This window comes from Erinaceus europaeus, chromosome 12, assembly GCF_950295315.1.
Source record: "Erinaceus europaeus chromosome 12, mEriEur2.1, whole genome shotgun sequence".
Classification (NCBI taxonomy): domain Eukaryota; kingdom Metazoa; phylum Chordata; class Mammalia; order Eulipotyphla; family Erinaceidae; genus Erinaceus; species Erinaceus europaeus.
In genome coordinates this window covers 983,474-1,006,179 of record NC_080173.1, presented here as the reverse complement: position 1 = coordinate 1,006,179, position 22,706 = coordinate 983,474, and the positions used below count along the sequence as shown (strand labels likewise).

Sequence of the window (22,706 nt, the reverse complement as noted above, 5' to 3'; positions counted from 1 at the left end):
TAATGTTGTTGTTAATGATGTTGTCGTTGTTGGATAGGGCAGAGAGAAATGGAGAGAGGAGGGGAAGACAAAGAAGGAGAGAGAAAGACAGACACTTGCAAACATGCTTCACCGCATGTGAAGTGACTCCACTGCAGGTGGGGAGCCGGGGGCTCGAACCGGGATCATTATGCTGGTCCTTGCGCTTTGCGCCACTTGCGCTTAACCCGCTGTGCTACAGCCTGACTCCCAGGAAATTCTACTCTTAAGGGGAGAGGGAGATAGAGAGGAAGAGAGAAAGATTCCTGTAGACTTGCCTCATCATTCATGAATGAAATGGAATCTTGTGCTTTTTATTTACCTTCCTCAAATTATAAGAGATAGCAAATACCTTTTCATATGTGTATTTTTATATGTTCTTTTGAGAAATGTTTGTCTCAGCCCATTATCCATTTTTAATTTTGGGTTGTCTTTTTATTGAGTTACAAGAGTTCTTTAGATCATTTATAAATATATTTTTTTCCACTCTGTGGCCCACTTTCTTGACAATGCCTTTCTTTCTTTTTTTGTATTAAATTAATTAATTAATTTACATAGAGACAGAAACTAGAAGGAAGGGCATATATAGAGAGGAGACACCTGCAGCCCTACTTCAACACGTATCAGGCTTCCCCTGTGCTGCTGGGGAGTAGGGGATTGAACCAGGGTCTTTGCACACTGTAATCTGTGTACTTTACCAGGTGCATCACTGCCAGCCCCCTTGCATCCTTTCAACCATAAACGTTAGTTTTAGAGTTTTAAAACTAAGAGCTTAATAATTTCTCATTAGTTAGATGCATTAATTTTATTTTGTTGAGTATATTAAGGCCCAGAAAGTTGAACTAATTACTTTAGTGGCAGAGGCAGGAATACCTGATTTATTTAATGACACTGTAAATTGCATAAAATAGGCTATAAAGAAACCCATAGGCTAAAGAAACTCAGAAAAGCAATGACCTGTTGATAATGATATTCCATCACCTATCAACAAGTAGGTAATAGTAACTGACCAAGAGGACAGTGTGGTTTGAAGTCTATGTTTAAGCCCCATGTTCACAACGCTGTCACATCAGGCTGAGACTCACCTTGGGAGCTAGTTGAAGGTTTCACCGGCACAGGCACAGGTAACCTTTTTGCTGAAAGACAAGATTAAGAACAAAATTACATACATTCCTGAAGAAAGGAAAATAGAGTAAGAGGATATAATTTTAACTAAAAAAGTTTCCAGATGATAAATTGAGGAAAATATCATTTACAGGTTATGTCACACTTCTTTTTTGGGCCCTAAATGCATTAATTTCCAGAAGACTGACAAATTTAGAGTTACCCCCTGAAATCAAGACTATTCATTTATCATTCTTCAAGTCTTAAAGAAGTGAACTTTGAAAACATGCTGACTCAAGGGGGCGACCCGTTACACACTCTATCTCACTAGTGCTTTGACTACAGGTTGTTGACTCTACACTTATCAGTTGTACAGTAGCTAATAGGTGTACAGGTGTATAGCTAAGAACCTTAAAGTAAAAGTGCACAATAGTCTGCAGTGATTCAGTAAGTGTAGCAAGCAAGTAGAAAGACTTAAAAAAGATGCCATGATCAAATAGTGTCTACTTAGACCTAGATATCCTCCTCACTTACTTCCTTTTTTTTTTTTATTATTTTATTATTATTATTTTTTTTCCTCCTCCAGGGTTATTGCTGGGCTCGGTGCCTGCACCATGAATCCACCGCTCCTGGAGGCCATTTTTTTCCCCTTTTTGTTGCCCTTGTTGTAGCTTCGTTGTGGTTATTATTATTGCCCTTGTTGACACAATTCGTTGTTGGATAGGACAGAGAGAAATGGAGAGAGGAGGGGAAGATAGAGAGGGGGAGAGAAAGATAGACACCTGCAGACCTGCTTCACCGCCTGTGAAGCGACTCCCCTGCAGGTGGGGAGCCGGGGGCTCGAACCGGGATCCTTACGCCGGTCCCTGCGCTTTGCACCACATGCGCTTAACCCACTGCGCCACCGCCCGACCCCCTCCTTTTTTTTCTGTTGCCTTAAGAAATAAAAAAATTAGTAAAGTCATGGGGCCCTTGGAATATACCCAAAATAGACTTCCTAGCTTTTCCCAAAATGGAGATTCCAAATCTTATCTGCTTACCTTTATGTTCCTGGTGATTAAACAATTTGATTTGCTTTATATCTTGTTTTTTTTCACAGATGTTCTTTGCTATATTCATTTTTATTAATCTACGAGTCATTATTATTTTTAAAATTTTTATTTATAAAAAGGATATCAGTTCTGAGTATATATTCCCTCAATCTAAGCACTTAAGGTTTCAAATGAATAACCTGATCAAATCTTAACACTGGTCTTAAATTATTAATGTATTTCTAATAATGACTATTTTTTCCCTGAAATATTAAATTATCTATAATCTTAGACCAGGGAGACCAGAAGCAACTAGACTTGTCAGTATATAAGGTATAGTTATTTGTAAATAGCACTGAATGACATAAATCATGGTAAGGTCTTGTATAGTACAGTAAATCCTAACCATGGGATTTTCAAAGTAAACTAAACTCCCAAATAACTTGGTTATAATAACAACTATTATTGCCTCTTAAACTCTAAGAAGCAAGCAAGGAACTCTCCCTATCTGATATGCAGGTGGATCGAAGTTATTGTCTGGGGAGATGATGTCAAGGCTGTATAAAGGACCAGAAAGCTGGATCAGGGAAGAGAGTAGCTCCCAAATATGGGAAAGGGGTATAAATATTGTTGACTGTAAACTCCATCTATTTGATGCGATCTGGGGCCCATATTCAGCTTAGGAGCCTGTGTGGCCTCTGTATCCCTGTAGATCTGAGCTCACATTCTGTGGTCATGAGTAGGAACGTTCCAGGCTGCCCCAATCTCAGGACCCATCTTCCTCAGGTGTAGTATAGAGTATGTTGTCCGTCCTCCTTTTTGGAACATTCTCTAACGTTGTTGATCCATATTGAGGGCAAGGTCCCATAGGGGTGCACAAAGGGGTCTATTGTGTTGTTCCTGATAGAGATGACTGGTAATAATGGAGAGAGGGATTTATTTGAGGTCTAGGCCCATCATGTCTATTTGGGAATCTCAGGACTCCCCGAATAGGGCCCCAATGATGGGGTGGCCTGATAGTGACTAAAGAGCCATTGTTAAAGTATGCCAGTCCCCTGCCCTTATTCAGCTTTTGCAGTCATTGCTTTGATAAGGTTAGCTTTGAAGTGAGTGAGGGAAGTGTAATAGGAAATAGGTGAGGAGGTATCTAAGTAGACACTATTTCATTAGGAAGTTTATGGTGTCTTTTTAGGTTTCCAAATGTTTTTAAGCCACCAAGTTGCAGATGCTATTGTGACCCCAACCTGACTTCCCTGGGCAGATAACCTCACCAGCGTGTCCTGGAACTTCCCTTCCCCAAAGCCCTGCCCCACTAGAAAAAGACAGAAACAGGCTGGGAGTATGGATCCACTGGCCAACAACTATGTTCAGTGGAGAAGCAATGACAGAAGCCAGAACCCCCACCTTCTGCTCCCCATAATGACCCTGGATCCCTGCTCCCAGAGGGATAGAGAAATAAGGAATCTTCCAGTGGAGGGGATGGAATATGGACTTAGTGGTGGGAATTGTATGGAATTATATCCCTCTTGTGCTACAATCTTGTTGATCATTATTAAATCAATAAAAAAGAAACTCTTATAATAAGCGTTACTTATAACCAAGAAAAGTGTTAATTACTTATAACCAAGACAAACACATGAAACAAACACCTAGCATCAGACCATCATTTTATAAGGTATGTCATAAACATCCACTCACATTTTAACTTCCTCAGGATCTCCATTATTGACTTCATTTCAACCTTTTTACTTTCTGTAAAAAGTTTTGTATAAGTTACATAACACCAAAAGTTGCACACAGAAGTTTATAGCAGAATTATCCAAAAGCCCAAAAGTGGAAACAATTCAAATACCCATCAGCTGGATGATAGATTAAACAAAATGTGATGTATTCATCTAATAATATTTTTCCAGTAATAATAGTAATAACATGTGGTATATTTATTGCACCAAAGTGAAGGGTTCTGGGATGGGGGTGTGTGTTCAGGTCCTGGAACATGATGGCAGAGGAGGACCTAGGTAGGGGGTTAGAGTGTGATGTGGAAAACTGAGAACTGTGACACATGTGCCAACTACTGTATTTACTGTCGGCTGTAAACCATGAACCCCCAATAAAGGAAAAAGAAAAAAGGAAGAAGAAAATATAAAGGGAACTGGGGAGGAAGCTCGGAGAACATGCCTTGCATGTCTGTGACCCCGAGTCTGTTCTCTGGACTATACAAAATGATTTTTTTTCTCTCTCAAAGAAGAATAAAGTACTGATTGATACATGCAAAAACTGGATGAATTTTGAAAACATGCTAATTAAGAGATACCAGCCATACACGGTTACATATTATGTGACTCCATTTATATGAGATGTCAAATTTCACATACTCAGCATTTAAAAAATATTTATATATTTATTTCCTTTTGTTGCCCTGGTTGTTTTATTGTTGTAGTTACTGTTGATGTTGTTGTTGGATAGGACAGAGAGAAATGGAGAGAGGAGGGGAAGACAGAGAGGGGGAGAGAAAGACAGACACCTGCAGACCTGCTTCATCGCCTGGGAAGTGACTCCCCTGCAGATGGGGAACCGGGGGCTCAAACTTGGATCCTTACTCAGGTCCTTGGGCTTTGCGCCGCCTGCTCTTAAGCCGCTGTGCTACTGCCAGACTCCCACACTGAATTTTTTTTTTTTTGTAACTATGCAAGAGATTCACCCTCTTTTCTCTAAAAAAAAATTCTTTATTTCTTTATTGTGGGATCATTGGTTTACAGTCCACAGTAAAATATGACAGTTTGTGCATGCATAACATTTCCACACAACAATACGACCCCCACTAGGTCCTCCTCTGCCATCATGATCTAGGACTTGAGCCCTCCCCCAGCCCCAGTGCACCAACTCTGTCCAAGTTCTGCTTAGAGTTTTCCCTTCTGATCTTGTTTTTCAACTTCTGCCTACCCCCCTACCCCAGAGTCCTTTACTTTGGTGTAATACACCAGATCCAGTCCAAGTTCTGCGTTGTGTTTATTGTTCAACTTTTTTTTTTTTAACTGGACTCCATTTATATGAAATGTCAAAGTTCACACTGTTTTTTAAAAAAGAAATCACATCTGATCAAACAAATATGAGGAAGGTGAATGGGAAGGACATATGTTGGGTATATAGAGAATTCATCTATGATGATGGGAAAAATTATCTGATGTCTGTCACCCTATGTCTGAAAAAACAGCGAAACAAGACTAACAGGGGGTGGTGGAATCATGCAGGACTGATCCTCAGAGATAACCCTGGTGGGAAAAAAAGAGTGAGCAGGTAAACCATGTATGTGGACCAGGCTGTTTACTAATAAACAACAAAATCTCAACAGGCAGACATGTCAGCCAGCTTAGATTCCCCTCTTTTCTCTCTCATTAATATTAATTTTCAAAATGGATTTATTTATTTTATGAGACAGATAAAGAGAGAGAGAAAGACAACACTTAGTTCCAGCATATGTGGTGTCAGGGACTGAACCTGGGAATTCATGCCTGAGAAGTCCAGCACTCTCCCTGGTTGCATTTAATACTCATTTTTATTCTCTGGTTTTAATTACTCTTATATTTTAGGCTCAGACAATGCACTCAGGCACAAATTAACATATTGTCTGTAGCAGTGACTTGAGATGATGGGCCAGGCACAGCCTTAATGTGAATATGATCTGTTCACCTTTCATCTCTGACTCAGCAAGTATGACAGAGGACAGCTCCCAGGCACCAGCTAGAGCATAAGAACTGCGTCATAGCTCCAGCTTTGCCCCATTCTGAACCCAAATCTGAATCTTAATGAGATGTTCACATGAGTCATATGAAGACTTATGTCTGAGAAGTACTATTCTTGGTGATACAAAGATAAGACTCTTACTGGCTCATTTACAGATGGCCTTTTTTTGGTCAATACCAGGCCACCCCATCATCCAGGGCCCTAGTCAGAGAATCCTGGTATTCCCACTTAAATATGATGGGTCTAGACCTCTAACAGATCCCTCTCTCCATCACTGGTCATCTCCATCAGGAATATCATCACAAGCCCTTTTGTGGGCCTCTCCAGAACCTTGCCCTCACTGCAGAGCAGCAATGGTAGGGACTATTCTACTCTCTGAAGGAAGCTGGGTCATCCTACTCTGTCACTTGAAGAAGACAGGTGCTTAAATGAGTGCAGCCTAGAATGTTTCTAGCTCTGACCACAGACTACAAGCTCAGACCAACAGGGACCCAGAGGTTACACAGGCTCCTGTTCTAAATATAAATATATAAATATATGGGCTGTAGGTCAGGTGGATGGATAGACAGTTAATTTTACTCATAGATTTTTTTTTCCCCAAGATTTTGAGTTACTCTCTGGCCTAATCCAACTTTCTAGCCCTTTTCTCTACTCTGACACCATATCTTAGACAATATTTTTGTTCAAGTTGATGTTAGCTATCAAACTCAAGCAAAAACTCTGGTAGTTTCTCGTGGACCCCTAGGGGACATGCCTAAAATGCACTTCCCAGCTTCTTCCCACTCTAAGATCTCTATTCTCATTTGATTTATTACTACTTTTTGATTCCTGTTCATTAACCATTTTGTCCTGTTTTCCATCTTGCTGATGCTATCATGATTCTATCCTGACTTCCCTGGGCAGACAACCTCACCAGTGTGTCCTAAAGCCTCACCTCTCCAGAGCCCTGTCCCACTAGGGAAAGAATGTTAACATCCATGTCCAGCAGTGAAGCAATTAAAGAAGCCAGAACTCCCACCTTCTGCACCCCATAAAGAATTTTGGTCCATATTCCTGGGGGTGTGGAATGTTAGAGGAAGATGACCAGAGGGCTCTGAACTCCAACTCCATCAGGACCCATAGAGAGAAGAGGAAAAAGGGAGGGACATTTGGATGTAGTTATAGGTGTATGTGTGACTTGGAAAGGAAGAGAAGATGGCACCTTAAAAAATGGGTAAATATACAGAAATACAGACAGTTATAGAAATAAGTGAACCCATATCTGCAGTGTTAGAACTGCTGCAGTTTCCAGTGGAGGGTTGGGGATCCAGAGCTCTGTTGGTGGGAACAGTGTGGAGTTGTACCCCTGTTATGTTGTAATTTTGTAAATCAATACTAAATCACTAATAAAACAAACAATAAAAAGAAAGAAGAAAACTAAAACAAAACAAAGAAACAAACAACCGCCCCCCCCCCCCACCACCCCCCCCAAAAAGCTACGACTGTTATATACAGGATAACAAAGCCACACTTCTAGGCAGGTAAGAGAATCACAAACAACTCACCATTAGGTGTCAGATAGTCCATCAGATCCTTCATTTCTTCTGGTGTGAGATAAACCCCCTCACTTATGAGAAAGCTGTTTAAGTCCTGGATATCAATCATCTTTCCTTAGAAAGGTAAGAAATAAATTGCAGAAATATTACAGAACCATCTACAAAGGGCAAAACACTGTCAGTATGTACTTCTGCCCACAAGCATAGTCAATTAACAGGGGAGTCAGAACTAACAAACTTGTGTCTTTATTCTGGTCTGCAGAGAATAATTTATGAAAGGGAAATATTTCCCTCCACCAGCTGCCCAAGCATTAAGATGCTGTTTGTAATATTTGTCTGCTAAAGCTTGCGACTTACTGTTGATGTCATCAATAATTCCCATCAGTTCTTGCAGACCGACCGTTTTCTCATCTGTAAGACAAAGGAAGTAGAAGTCACAAAGAGATAAGCTACTGGAACTGAGAATACTTTTTTCTTTTTATTGGATAGGGTAGAGAGAAGTTGAGAAGGGAAGGGGAAAAGAGATGGAGAGACCTGCATCATTGTTTGTGTAATGACCACCGTTTGTGTAATGACCACCGTCGCCCCCCCTCCCCCCACAGATGGGGACCTGGGGTGGGAGTGGGGGGGGTTCAAACTGGGACGTTTCCTACTATGTGTGATTAACCCAGTGTGCTACCACCCAGCCCCCTGTAACTGAGACTTTTAACTCAGACTAACAAATTTTATCATGTACAAGATTCTGAAATTATGAAGACCATAAGCATTTAGAAGAATTTTTCTGACTTTCCTTAGAATTTTGTAGACTCATTCAGAGATGAATTATCTTAGAAACAAAGAAAGCCAGCAACCGATAGATTCCCCAACCCAGCTTTGGTTTGTTGTGGTGTGGATACTGAATCTGGGATTTTGGAGCCCCAGGCTTGAATGGATTTTTGCATAACAATTAGGGCCCCATCAGGCCACCAGGGCGGAGTTGTGGAAGGATGAAAGAACGGTAGAATGTTCCATCGCTGGGGAGCCAGAGACGACCTGAACTGCCCCTGTGGCCACAGACAGACTATGACCCACATAGTCAACGACTGCCACCTCTCCAGATTCAAAGGAGGTCTCGAAACTTGACATTAGGCTCAACCTGACGCTGTTGACTGGCTACGGAAGAAGGGCAAACGCTAGAAGAAGAAGAAGGGTCCCTCTCTCCCTCCCTTACTTCCATCCTCACCAGAGTTATTGCAGGGATTTGGTGTAGAAGGACAACTCCACATCTCATGTCCCTTTGCTCACCCCCCCTTTTTTTGATAGGAACAGGGGGAAATAGAGAGGTGGGGAAAGAGGGAGGAGAGAAACCTGCAGCACTGCCTCAGTGGCTGTGAAACTTCACTTGTGCATGTGGGACCATGGGCTTGAACCTAGGTCCTTGAGCATGGGAATGTGTGCACTCTACTGGGTGAGCCACTGCCCATCCTTGTTATTCACCCCCCCCCCCCAGCACTTTAAATATGTGGCATTCCCAGGTAGGTGGACTTCTTTAAGAAGAATTCCCAACATATTTTCACAAAGGGGGGGTTTGTTTATAAATGGTATTTGTTCATCAGTGAAGATCAGGTCTATCTGTGTTACTTCCTGCATGACAGTGAAAAGGCTACTCCCAGAAGTTCTGATACAAGGACTCATTGTTTCTCTAAAGGGAAGAGTAACCCTGTAACACCCACCATTGACTGGGAGTTGTGACAGTAGTTCCTCATAGATCTCATCTGTCATTTGTAAGTCCATGTCGTCCACAATGGGTTCCATTTTTTTTATTTTGACCATTGGTCCTTATGGAAAAAGAGCATATGATAGATAAGAATATCAACACTAATGTTAAGAGTGTGAAATACTAATCATGATCATGCATTATAAATCCCATCTAGAGACCATCACACATATATTTAATATATATCAATGGTATATAATATACTGATATACAGTATATATGCTCACATATTTCTGTAAGTCTGATGAAAGTAGGAAAAACTGAGGCAGATCACTATTGCGACAAAGGTAAACAGTAAGCCATGTGTATCTTTAGGGGAGGTGGGAGGTGGGACTTTCACTTCCCTTTCACTGAATTATCATTAAAATATATTTTTATTAATTAAAATATACAACCAATTAAAATTAAATGACATAGTTCCAGGTATACAGCATAATCATTCAATATTTCTATATATTTTAAAATGGTTACATAATAAATCTACTGAGACTCAAACACCACACATCATAAGTTTTTATGAGTTGGCTTCCACCTCAACAAGTCAGTTTTTTAAGTGGTAGGATTTAGACACTTTCCCTCCCTCCCTTCCTTCCTTCCTTCCTTCCTTCCTTCCTGTGCTGAGGAATGAACCCAGGACCATATGCATGTATAACAGTACAGAGTGTCACTCCTAGTCCATTTTTCAAATTATTTATATATGAGAGAGAGAGAGAGAGAGAGAGAGAGAGAAACAGAGGCAGAAAAAAGAGACACTAAAGTAACAACCCACCACCCCTGGACTCCCCCGGTTTGTCGCTGGTGTGCCTGTGTGATGCTGGCTCTCACAGCTGGGGCCTCAGGTGCAACATGCTAGGGAACTACTTTCTGCTCCACGTATTTAGATTTTTTAAAAATATCATCGTATTGAGGAAAGAATGGTTTACAGGATAGTCGCTGATACTTGGACACTATGGGTACATGTCTACACACCACTCCCATCACCCATGCTAGTTATGTATTTTTTCTTAAAAAATATTTCATTTGGTTTTATTATTATTTTTTATTTTTTATTTTATTTATTTATTTTTTTTACCAGAGCACTGTTCAGCTCTGGCTTATGGTGGTGCAGGGGATTGAACCTGGGACTTTGGAGCCTCAGGCATGAGGGTCAGTTTGCATAACCGTTATGCTATTTACCCTCCACACCATTTGGTTTTATTTTAATGCTGGAGAGGGAGAGGGAGAGGGAGAGGGAGAGGGAGAGGGAGAGGGAGAGGGAGAGGGAGAGGGAGAGGCAGAGGCAGAGGCAGAGGCAGAGGCAGAGGGAGAGGCAGAGGCAGAGGCAGAGGGAGAGGGAGAGGGAGAGGGAGAGGCAGAGGCAGAGGCAGAGGGAGAGGGAGAGGGAGAGGGAGAGGGAGAGGAGAGGGAGAGGCAGAGGGAGAGGCAGAGGGAGAGGCAGAGGCAGAGGGAGAGGGAGAGGCAGAGGCAGAGGCAGAGGGAGAGGGAGAGGGAGAGGGAGAGGGAGAGGCAGAGGCAGAGGGAGAGGGAGAGGGAGAGGGAGAGGGAGAGGGAGAGGGAGAGGCAGAGGGAGAGGCAGAGGGAGAGGCAGAGGCAGAGGGAGAGGCAGAGGGAGAGGCAGAAGGAGGAGAGCTACCACAGCACTGCTCCACTAGGAGAGAGCTCCCTTGCTGCTGCCCATGGTGCCTCTGGCAGAGCGTACATGCCACCAAGGTGCTCCATGTGACCAGGACCTGATACCGGGAAAGCACAGACCGAAGGGGTGAGGCAGCTACTGACCCCAGTGCTCTGTTACCATGGTTCTCACTCACCAGCAAGGGCTTTCACTTCTTTTAGCAATCTCTTTTTACATATTTTTCCATCAGCTGTAAGGTAAGGGGCAGTTAAGAATATAGGTTAAATGATGGGAAGATTAGTGAAGACAGCAGAAAGATTATACAACACCATCAACTTGAGGGAGAAAACCCTTCAGCTTTGTTTTACCTCAACAATGAAATCCAAGTCAAAAGCATTTCTTGATATAAACCTACCTGTAGGTTGAACTAAAATGTGTTATTTTATTACATTTCTCTCTCTCTTCTTCCTGTCTTATGGCTTTTCTACCGGTCATGGTCTAGATTAGGCACTGCCCCAGGGTGACAGAGTAATTTAATCTTGACTGTGGAGGACTCATGAAAGATAGTGCCTATGTCCAGCATTAAAATGTAATCAACAAGAAGGGGATTTCTGTGTGATAGTTGTGTTTTTCTTTCCCCCAGCCTCCTTCTCTCCCTCCCTCCTCCGTCCCTCCCTCCCTCCCTTTCCTTCCTTCCTTCCTTCCTTCCTTCCTTCCTTCCTTCCTTCCTTCCTTCCTCCTTCCTTCCTTCCTTCCTTCCTTCATATTTTTTTCTTTACCAGAGCACTGCTCAGCTCTGGTTTATGCATATGTGGGGGACTGAACCTGGGACTTCAGAGCTTCAGGCATGAGAATCTGTTTGCATAACCATTATGCTCCACTGCCCCATAATTGTGTTTTCTAAACGAATTTTATCGGGTAGGCACATACACAATTTCAGCAGTTCCCACATACAAACCCTTAAGTCAAAGTTCCCAAGGATGTGGTAAGTTCTCACAGTGAATTGGCAGAGTTTTCAGCAGTTCCTTGTTCTCATCAGAGAGGACCAGCCCCATTTTCCTCAGCACATTGTCCAGTTTGCTGACATCAACCTTTTCTCCTTTGGAAAAAGGGAAACTGTTAACATCTAGGTAATTTAGCAATTAACAAAATTTCAAATTATGGAAAAAGATCACCTATGTGGCATCACTCTTAACTGAATGATAGAGCACTTAAAATGAAATTTAACCATGCAGATTCAGAGGGCAGGTATGTATTTGGATTAAGTCAGAAATAGATTTTTAATTTTTTCCCTTCAAAATGTTTTGGGGAATGAACCTAGGATTTTGCACATGCATGATACTGCTAAGCTGATTTAAAAATTAATTGGTTAATTCATTTTGGATCAAGAAATTGAGAGGGGAGGAGACAGCAAGACGCCTGCAGCCCTGCTCCACCACTTGTGAAGCTTTCCCCTGCAGGTGGGGACCAGGGCTTGAACATGGGTCCTTGTGCCCAGTGATGTGTCGGCTCAGCCAGATACACCCCCACTTGGCTCCCTCAGCTGCCTTCTCAGCCCGAGGGAGAGAGGAAGTGTTCACTACAACTCGGCCCCACTGTTCGTCAAGCTGCCCTGTGCAGGTGCTCTCCTGTGGCAGCCTCCGTGGTCCCTGGAGACAGTAATATCTGTGTTCTGCTGGGTGAGCTGTCTCCTGGTCTGATATCTTGATTGCTTACATGACGTTGAAGAAGAAAACATCAATGATTAAAACTACAGACTGGGGAGGGGTGTGGGTGGGGGAGACAGGGTAGAGAGTGTCCATTGGATCCTGTGTGTTGCTTTGGTGGTGTAGTAATTAATATTTGAAGCAGTGTGAAATTGAACTCCCAGAACATATACACTTTGTAAACAACTTTGCCTAATAAAAAAAAAAATCCAAAAAAAACCTACACGTTCTACCTAGGAAAAACCTCAAGTCAAATGGTAAGGTTATAAAACAAATATTTAAATATTAAATGAGTAGGGAGTCAAACAACATGCCATAATAACCTGAAGAAGAAAATAAGAGTTTTAAAACAAATTTTTATGACCCATTAAGGTCTTAGTCAATAATAAATTCCATTTAACTTTTTTTTTTTCTTTTTTTTTAACCAGAGCACTAATCAACTCTGGCTTGTGGTGGTACAAGGGATTGAACCTGAGACTCTGGAGGCTCAGGCATGAGGGCAGGGTCTCTTTGCATAACCATTGCTATCTATCTTCTTCTTCACCTTTTTTTTTTTTTCTCAGCTCTGGCTTATTATGGGCAGGGGACTGAACCTGGAACTTTGCAGCCTCAGGCACACAGTCTTTCTGCAGAACCATTGTGCTATTTTCCCTGCCCCCATTTAGCTTTCTATAACTTCTAATTCACCTGTGAAAACTTTTGCTTCATCCATCACCATGTTCAAATCAACCAATTCATTTTCTGTAAGAAAAGACAATTAAGGTATAGAAACCAAATCTTAAGAAAATGATAGGAAAAATTTTAAGCCGCAATATAAAGAGCTGACAATTATTTTTTCATGGATTTTTTTTTTTTTTACCAAGTCTTTTAACTCAAAATAAGGAAGGCACAGATAAGATCAATATGTAACTTTAAAAACTTTTTAATCAATACTATTTTCTAGAAAGTAAGCAATGGTCCTTAATATACAGATGAGCCAGATTTAACACTAGTCTATTTTAATAGACCTCTCCCTTCAGACTTGGCATGAGGAACACATTTCTGTAGATAATAGTGAATTTGAAGACTAGAACTCATTGATTTATGTAAGCACTAATACTTAAACCCTAAAAGTAGACCTCACACTTTGAATTTTGCGTGTGTTCCTCACTTTTAGACCCCAGGATGGATATATGCCTTTCTATACCATGAATCATCCTCTCTCTAGTCCAGTGTTCTGCATGTATTGTTAGTTTGTGTTAGTTAAATTAATGAAAGCATTCCAGTGACATATATATATATATATATATATATATATATAGTCACACTGTTGAACTAACAAAAGTTATTTTATTTATTTATTTTAATATTTATTTATTCCCTTTATAAATAAATAAAATTTATTTATTTATAAATAAATATTTATTTATTGCCCTTGTTGCTTTATTGTTGTAGTTATTATTGTTGTTATTGATGTTGTTAGGACAGAGAGAAATGGAGAGAGGAGGGGAAGTTAGAGAGGGGGAGAGAGAGACAGACACCTGCAGACCTGCTGCACCGCCTGTGAAGCGACTCCCCTACAGGTGGGGAGCCGGGGCTCGAACCAGGATCCTTATACCAGTCCTTGTGCTTTGCGCCATCAGCGCTTAACCCGCTGTGCTACCGCCCGACTCCCAATTTATTTTATTTTTATTAAAAAATAAAATAATCAGTAGTGTCTTGGGCTTATCTCTAGCACTGCATATATTGAATTCTCTAGTATCTCTCTCTCTGATGTGTACTACGATTAGTTTAAGAAAAAAGCATTTTGTTTCATGACGGGAATTGGGGATAGACAAAATGATGTACAGCCGTCAGTGATGTTGAGCCTATGTAGAGGATATTTATTTATTTGCTTATACTGTCACCAGGGTTGTCACTAGGTCTTGGTCCTTGCATGTTGACCCACTGTGCCCTGTGGCTTTTTGGCAGGGACCACCTGTGAGGCTTCTGCCCTGAGGAAAGAGGAGAGACAGCCGTGGCACTGTCCCACCACTTGTGAGGCTTCTGCCCTGCAGGTGGGAATTGGGAGCTTGAACCTGAATCCTCAAACACAGTGACGTGTGCTTTATGCGGTGACCCACACCACCACATGCAGGCCAAGGCTGTTTTCTGTGTCTAGGTCAGCTACAGGCAAAGAGGCAGCACAGTGTCTGCTGGTAGTAGTGGCTTGTCTTAGCTACAGCTGCCAATCACTAGTTGAGAAGAGGGACTTTGAATCAGCAAAGAAAATGATGTGTTTATTTTGTTCAGCATGCTGACCAGGCCTTATTCTGGCTTTCTGACAGATGCTCCTTTTCCACCAGGTGTCTAAAAGGAAGTCAGTGGCTTAGCCTTGTGTATAAGAGCTTAGTCTATGGCTCCTTCATTACCAGTTTATTTCTTTACTAGTTAATTATCCTACCTTAGATTTTTTGATATTTTTGCTCAGCTAAATTTGTGCTATTAAGTCATTAACAAAACTGTATCTTATTGAAATAATGGGTGAAAACTATGGTGGTTAACAGAGGGGTGGGCCACAGGAATTTTGGTGGTGGGTTTAGTGAGTTTTACATACACATACACACACACACACACACACACACGGGAACCTATATCCTAAGCATTTAAAAATTATATTTATTTATTTTAATTATCTTAATTTATTTATTGGGTAAGACAACCAGAAATTGTGTGGTCCAGGAGGTGGCGCAGTGGATAAAGCACTGGACTCTCAAGCATGATGTCCTGAGTTCAATCCCCCACAGCACATGTACCAGAGTGATGTTTGGATCTTTCTCTCTCTCTTCCTATCTTCTCACTAACAAATAAATAAAATCTTTTAAAAAACAAAACAAAACAAACAAACAAAAAAGACAGCCAGAAATCAAGAGAGAAGGGAGAGAGAGAGAGACCAACAACACTGCTTCACCACTCGCAAAGCTTTCCCTTTGCAGGTGGGGCTGGGGGCTTGAACCTGCATCCTTGAGCCTTGTTACATGTGCGTTCAACCAGGTGTGCCACCACCTGCCCCTACCCCAGACACTTTGTAAGCTGATGTTAATGCTGGGAGGGGAGGAAGGGAGATAGACCAGGGAAACACGGTAAAGCGGCAGCTTTTGCTCCTCTACGCCAATGAGTGTTCCTTTGGCTTGTGTGTGCTTGAAATGTCTCATACAATTTTCAAAGAGACTACAGCTAGACCCACTTTCATGTAGAAGCATTAGGATCCCCTCTAGGCACGGCGGCACTGTGACTCTTACCATCAACTGGCAAGTGGTCCAGCAAATCCCTGTAGTCCTCTTTTTCGAGCTCAAGCTCCATGTTATCCATAATGGTGTTCAGCTTCTTGATATTGACCTTTTTTCCTAATGAGCAAAGATGAGGTAAGCGAGAAGGCCAAGCAAATCCAAAAAGCAAGAAGATACTAGATTTGACATGCACCCACCCGAAATGTCACCTCAAACAGTTGACCTCCTAAGTGAACCCGCACAGTCAGTGCTGAAGATGAGAAGAGGAAATTCATGGTTCAGGAGGTGGCGCAGTGGATAAAGCATTGAATTCTCAACCATGAGGTCTCTAGTTAATCCCTGGCAGCACATATACCAGAGCGATGTCTGGTTCTTCCTCTCTTCCTATCTTTCTCATGAATAAATAAATTCTTTAAAAATAAAAAAGAAGAGAAAATTCCTTCTCACCACTGTGATACAATTTCAACTGAAGTAATCATGGGTGAACAAAAAGTTAGCTAAGTACTATGAATTGTGATAAAGATTTCAAACTAAATGAAATTGATTTTCAAATTTGATTCATTATTATTAACAGCATGAATGGGCTGAGTGGTAGTACACTCAGTTGAGTGCACATGTTGCCATATGAAATGGCCCAGGTTCAAGCCCTCAGTCAATGGGCTGAGTGGTGGTGCACTCAGTTGAGTACACGTTACCATGTGAAATGACCCAGGTTTAAGCCCTCGGTCAATAGGCTAAGTGGTAGTGCACCCAGTTGAGTGCACATGTTGCCATATGAAATCGCCCAGGTTCAAGCCCTCGGTCAATAGGCTGAGTGGTGGTGCATCTAGTTAAGTGCACATGTTGCCATATGAAATCGTCCAGGTTCAAGCCCTCAGTCAATGGGCTGAGTGGTAGTGCATCTAGTTGAGTGCACATGTTGCCATATGAAATGGCCCAGATTCAAGCCCTCAGTCTCCATCTGCAGAGAGGAAGCTTCATGAGATGTGAAGTAGGGCTGCAGGTCTCTCTCTCCCTCTTTACCCCTGCCCCTCTCAATGATCTCTGTCCTATGAAACAATAGATATATAAAAATAAAGTATTAACAATGTGAGAGGGAGAGAAACCTTAGTACTGAAGCTTTTTTTTCAATTTGATGGGAACCATACTTGAACCTGGGTTATGCTCATGGCAAAGCAGCATACTTTTAAAATAATCTATTTTGCTGTCCCCTAACATAGGATTTTTCAAATACCCAAAGAAGAATAGTAGGTTATGAGGCATATATTCAGAATCAGAAAACCAGTGGAATAAGGCAACATCAAGATTCTACTTAGTTTTATTAACAAAAGAAAAACCAAACCACATGATTATTTCAATTGATACAGAGAAAGGCTTTGGCAATATTCAACATCCTTTCATGATCAAAGCACTACAATAAAAATGGGGATAGATGGAAAAATTCTAAATCTAGCTGAGTCTATATAGAACTAACCTACAGCCAACTTCATGCATACAATGGTGAGACACTGAAGGCATTGCCACTTAGTTCAGGTATGAGACAGGCTGCCCACTATCACTCTTACTATTCAACACAGTGTTGGAAATTCTTGCCATAGCAACTAGGCAGAAGCAAGGAATCAAAGGGATACAGATTGGAAGAGAAGTCAAGCTCTCACTGTTTGCAAAAGACATGAAAGTATACACAGAAAACTCTAAAGAATCTAGCAGGAAGCTCCTTGAAATTATTCAAAGTATAGTAAGGTGTCAAGTTAGAAAATTAATATACAAAACAGAGTGGCATCCCTCTATGCAAACACTAAGTCAGAAGAAGAAATTCAGAAACTGATCCTACTTTCTCTAGCAGCAAAACAATCACACATGTAGGAATAAGCCAAGTAAAATAAGTGAAAGACTTGTATACTGAAATTTATGAATCACTATTCAAGAAAATAGAAAAAAATATAAAGAAATGGCAAGATACCCCATGCTCACAGACAAGAAGAATAAATATTGTCAAAATGACTATTCTACTCAGAGCCTTATTTTGTAATCTTCATCAAGTCCCCCAATTTTTTTTAGAGAATAGAATGAACTAGAAAAGCTTTTCTGGTATCATAAAATATGTAGAATTGCCAAAACAATCTTGAAATCTCAAACTGTATTATAGGGCCATTATAATCAAAACTGCCTGGTACTGGAACAAAAATAGACTTACTGACCCTTACAATAGAATTCAGGGTCCAGAAATAAGCCCTCACAACTATGGACATCAAAAAAATTTTTTTGAACATCTAATTTTTGACAGGAGGCCCAAAATATTAAATGGAAAAGGAGTCTCTTTTTAAGAAATGGTACTGGGAAAATTAGACTGAAACATGCAGAAGAATGAAACTGAACCACCACATACTACCATACACACAAAAATAAACAAATGGATCAAGAATTTGGATGTCATACCAGAAACCACCAGATATTTAGAGGAAAATATTGGCAGAACTCTTTTAAATCTGTTTTAAAGGTGTTTCAGATGATTCAGCTTCAATCACAAGGAAAACAAAACCAAACCAAAAAATAGATAGCATCAAATTGAAAAGCTTTTGCACATCCAAAGGAGCAACAACTCAAACTGAGAGACTCCTTGTGGAATTGGAGAAGATACCGTGCATCACATAAAAGTACACAAAAGACTAATAACCCAGATACATAAAGAGCTTACCAAACTCTACAGCAACAACCCAAATGAACCTATCCAAAAGTGGGGAGAGGATATGTACAGAATATTCACCAAAGAATAGATCCAAAGGGCCAACAGACATATGAAAAAAGGCTCATTGTCACTGATGATCAGAGAACTGCAAATAAAGAAAACAGTTAACTACTATGTCACTCCTGTGAGAATGTCAGACATATAAAAGGATAGTAATAACAAATGTTGGAGAGGCTGTAGGGACAAAGGACCTTCCTGCACTGCTGGTGGGAATGTCAACTGGTCCAACCCCTGTGGAGAGCAGTCTGGAGAACTCTCAGAAGGCTAGAAGTGGACCGACCCTATTATGACCCTGGAATTTCTCTCCTGGGGATATATCCTAGGGAACCAAATGCACCCATTCAGAAATCTTTGTATATACCTATGTTCATAGCAGCACAGCTTGCAGATTTGGAAATAACCCAGGTATCTAATGACAGATGAATGGCTGAGAAAGCTATGCTATATACGCAATACAAAACTACTCAACTGTTAATGATGAAGTCACCTTCATGTGGTGAACAACATCTTGGATGGAGCTTGAAGGAATCATGTGAAGTGATATAAACCAAAAAGAGAAAGATGAACAAAAGGGTGATATCACTTGTAGGCGGAACTTAAGAAACCAGAACAGAAAGGGGAAACACAAAGTGAAACTTGGGCTGGTTTTAGGCTGTGAGAAAGGAAGGTATGGAAGAGCAGCTGGGTGGGGCAGGTGCTGGGGTCCTGTGCAAGGTGGTGGAAAAGACCCAAGTTGGTGGTGAGAGTGTTGTGTAGACACCTATCAAAGGGAAATGAAAGATTTTACACATATGCTAACAACTTTACTGAAGACTATTAACTCCTTAATAAAAGGGGGATTTTTTTTTAAAGTTTATTGTAGCACTTTTCACAATAGCCAAATATGGTAACAACTGAAGTGGCCAATGATAGATGAGTGGATACAGGTGTGATATAGTCAAACAGTGGATTAGTTCTCAGTTGTAAGAAGACATAAAATCTTGATTTTTGGCTACATGGATGGTGTTAGAGAGAATTATAAGCAAAATAAGTGAGAAGAAGGCTACTTGTATGTGGAATATAAAGAAACAAAGCAAAGGAAAAGACACAGTCAAACAAATCTGGAGATGTTTTTGCAGAATTGAGTTATCAAAGCAGCAGAAAAAAGCGACTTAGTTGTATGGGAGGAATACTGATACTTCGGTGGTATGGTATGGTATGGAAACACATGATTTGAACAGAGGTGAACTTGTACCCCTAAAACATACAGCCAGGGGGTCGGGCGGTAGTGCAGCGGGTTAAGCGCACATGGCGCGAAGCACAAGGACCAGCGTGAGGATTCCAGTTTGAGCCCCCAGCTCCCCACCTGCAGGGGAGTTGCCTCACAGGTGGTGAAGCAGGTCTGCAGGTGTCATTCTCTCCCCCTCTCTGTCTTCTCTTCCTCTCTCCATTTCTCTCTGTCCTATCCAACAACGACGACATCAATAACAACAACAATAACCATAACAATGATAAAAAACAACAAGGGCAATAAAAGGGGAAAAAATAGCCTCCAAGAGCTGTGGATTCATGGTGCAGGCACCGAGCCCCAGCAATAACCCTGAAGAAAAAAAAAAAAACCCAAAAAACTACACAGTCTTGTAGCTGAACATTACCTCAAAAATGTAAAGCAGGAGAGACAGCATAATGGGCAGGGGAGACAGCATAATGGTTATGCAAAGACACCCTCATACATGAGGATTCAAAGTCCTAGGTTCAGTCTTCCATGCCACTATAAGCCAGAGCTGAGAAATGCTCTGGTGAAAATAAGTAAATAACAGCCTAGGCTGGAGATGAGAATGTTTTGTAGAAAACAGAAATTTTACACCATGTACTAACTATTTTTACTATAATCCACTAACCCCTCATTAAAATAAAGAAATATCATCTCTATTTTTTAGCTGCTGTTCTTATAATTCTTACCTTGGAGAGGCTTAATGCTATCCAGTAACTTTTTCTTATATACTTTTCCATCTCCTGTTTTAAAGTCAAGCCAAAAGAAAAAAAGATAAGGAACTTTATAAAAACATTTTATAAGATGCACCTCAAAACTTATTCACTCTCAAGTCAAAACCAAAGAGAAGAGCTCTCAGTGCAGGTATGCTGTGCCTTAGCTAGAGCTCTTGGCAACAACCGAGGCTCCAAACAAATGAACTTTCTGCTTCTCCTTCTTTTCCTTCTTTAATTGCACTTCACACCCTCTGCCTTTCTCTTTTCCTTGCCTGTGCTCTAAGTCCATGATGTAGTCCTACATATATATACTCTTAGCACTAATGGTAGGTATTATGATCGGATGATATTAAACATATTTATCAGTTCAAATGATAGCAACAATATTTAAATAAGAAAACACTTTTTCTGTCTAAACAAACTTTTCACATAAGTGATTTGAAATTTTCCAGGGAAAGAGAATGAGTACAGATGCCAGTCCAACCAATGTCTGTACTGTTGGAGCCCTCAGCATCTGACACATTCCTGCAGTAGTCTCCATTGCGTTCCATCTGCATCTCTACCATGGTTTCCCAGAGACCATGTCTCAAGAAGGCTATAATTATTATAATTTTCCCTTGAGAGAAATCTGGGGCAATAAGTCAATAATAAAATGTAGCCATAAGCTTAGTGGTATATGGGGAGAATTCAGATGGGCATTGAGCATTGGTTGCTGTGGGCTACTTCGTGTCTAAAGCATTAGCTAATCCACTTGGTGATGTACAAATTAGATATTATCTGAGGGGGCAGTTAGGGATGGGAAAAGATATTTACATGTGGGTTCCTAGGACTGGGCAGGAAGGGAAGGCTGGTTTCTAGGGTCTTTGCAAGTGAGCCAGGTTCTCAGGAGGTGGGACTATTTTTATTTAAATTAAAAAAATTATTTATTTATTTATTCCCTTTTGTTGTCCTTGTTGTTTTTATTGTTGTAGCTAATATTGATGTCGTCGTTGTTGGATAGGACAGAGAGAAATGGAGAGAGGAGGGGAAGACTGCCTGTGAAGCAACTCCCCTGCAGGTAGGGAGCCGGGGGCTCAAACCAGGATCCTTAAGCTGGTCCTTGGGCTTCGCTGTGCTACTGCCCAACTCCCAAGGTGGGACTTTTAAAGGACGGTCTGTCAAGGCCACAGACCATTCCTGAAGGAGACTGTCAGTAATGCACATGGCCAGGAGGTTCCTGGGGACTGTTGGGGAGATGAGTGGGTTTCCAGGGAAGGGACAGATGGCTTGTACAACACAGTTAGGGGGCCTCATGAGTATTTCAATGTGCTGTTAAGAGATAAAGCAGAGGTCTATTGGCTGGATATAAGTGAGAGAAGGTTCTTATTCTCAAATACAAAACCAAAAAACAAGAGATAAGTTGGCAAGATAGCACACCTAGATGGTTTGCCTGCCTGTCACGAGTGCCCTAGGTCTAAGTGTGACCCTGCCACAGTGGCGGAAGCACTGGCATTGTGCATCCTCCCCTCTCTCCTGCTGCCTCTCCCGCTCCATTCCTGTCTGAGAAAATCAGCCTGTAGCGGCGAAGCCCTGGTGGTGACAAATCAAACAAAACAAAAGTCCCGATGTGAGTTGCATCTTTCTTAGGAGCTTTCTCAGGGAACTGGATAAGCTCAGGACACTGCATTTCTCTGAGTATCACGACGGTTTGTTAAAGTACTTACTAGAGACTGGAAGATTTTTTGACAGCATCAACTGCTCTTTTTCTGTAAGCTCGATTCCCATGTTTCTCAGCACATTTTTTAAGTCTTTGGCTTCAACTTTTCCTCCTTTAAATACATAGAAATTGCACAAAGTTACTGTACATACACTTTGTACATACATGTATGAACATATGACTGTTACATAGAGTCCTTCTGAAATTCAGTAACTGAAGTGTTCTTTAATCCAAGCAAGACTGTAATACTTCTATACTGTATATGGGCCAATATATTGTTCACTGATATTTTGACTTTTTTCCTTATTTTTGTGAGAAAGAGGGTAAGAGACTCATTACCAAATAGCAATGGTGGGGCCGCCCCAGTCTCTGAGAGGAGGCTGGTCAGCCTGCTCTGCCACTTGAGGAAGACGGGTCCTGAAATGAGTGCAGCCTAGAACGTTCCAGCTGTGACCATGGACTGCGAGCTCTGACTGACAGGGGCTCAGAAGTTACACAGGCTCCTGAGTTAAATATGAATAGATATGGGCCTGGGTCAG

The 22,706-nt window shown here is 41.2% G+C and overlaps 1 protein-coding gene across 2 annotated transcripts in view; it reads right to left on the bottom strand.

Annotated features, from left to right (window-relative positions):
• EFCAB3 (EF-hand calcium binding domain 3) overlaps nucleotides 1-22,706 on the bottom strand; it is a 126,891-nt gene that overhangs the window by 37,594 nt on the left and 66,591 nt on the right. For both annotated transcript variants that reach the window (XM_060202515.1, XM_060202514.1), the window contains 11 exons: nucleotides 22,175-22,279; nucleotides 20,445-20,498; nucleotides 15,767-15,871; nucleotides 13,194-13,247; nucleotides 11,798-11,899; nucleotides 10,997-11,050; nucleotides 9,145-9,249; nucleotides 7,790-7,843; nucleotides 7,442-7,546; nucleotides 3,852-3,905; nucleotides 1,104-1,154 (listed from right to left, as the gene is read on the bottom strand). In XM_060202515.1, the coding sequence (XP_060058498.1) occupies nucleotides 1,104-1,154; nucleotides 3,852-3,905; nucleotides 7,442-7,546; nucleotides 7,790-7,843; nucleotides 9,145-9,249; nucleotides 10,997-11,050; nucleotides 11,798-11,899; nucleotides 13,194-13,247; nucleotides 15,767-15,871; nucleotides 20,445-20,498; nucleotides 22,175-22,279 (843 nt within the window). The remainder of the gene's footprint in view (nucleotides 1-1,103; nucleotides 1,155-3,851; nucleotides 3,906-7,441; nucleotides 7,547-7,789; nucleotides 7,844-9,144; nucleotides 9,250-10,996; nucleotides 11,051-11,797; nucleotides 11,900-13,193; nucleotides 13,248-15,766; nucleotides 15,872-20,444; nucleotides 20,499-22,174; nucleotides 22,280-22,706) is intronic.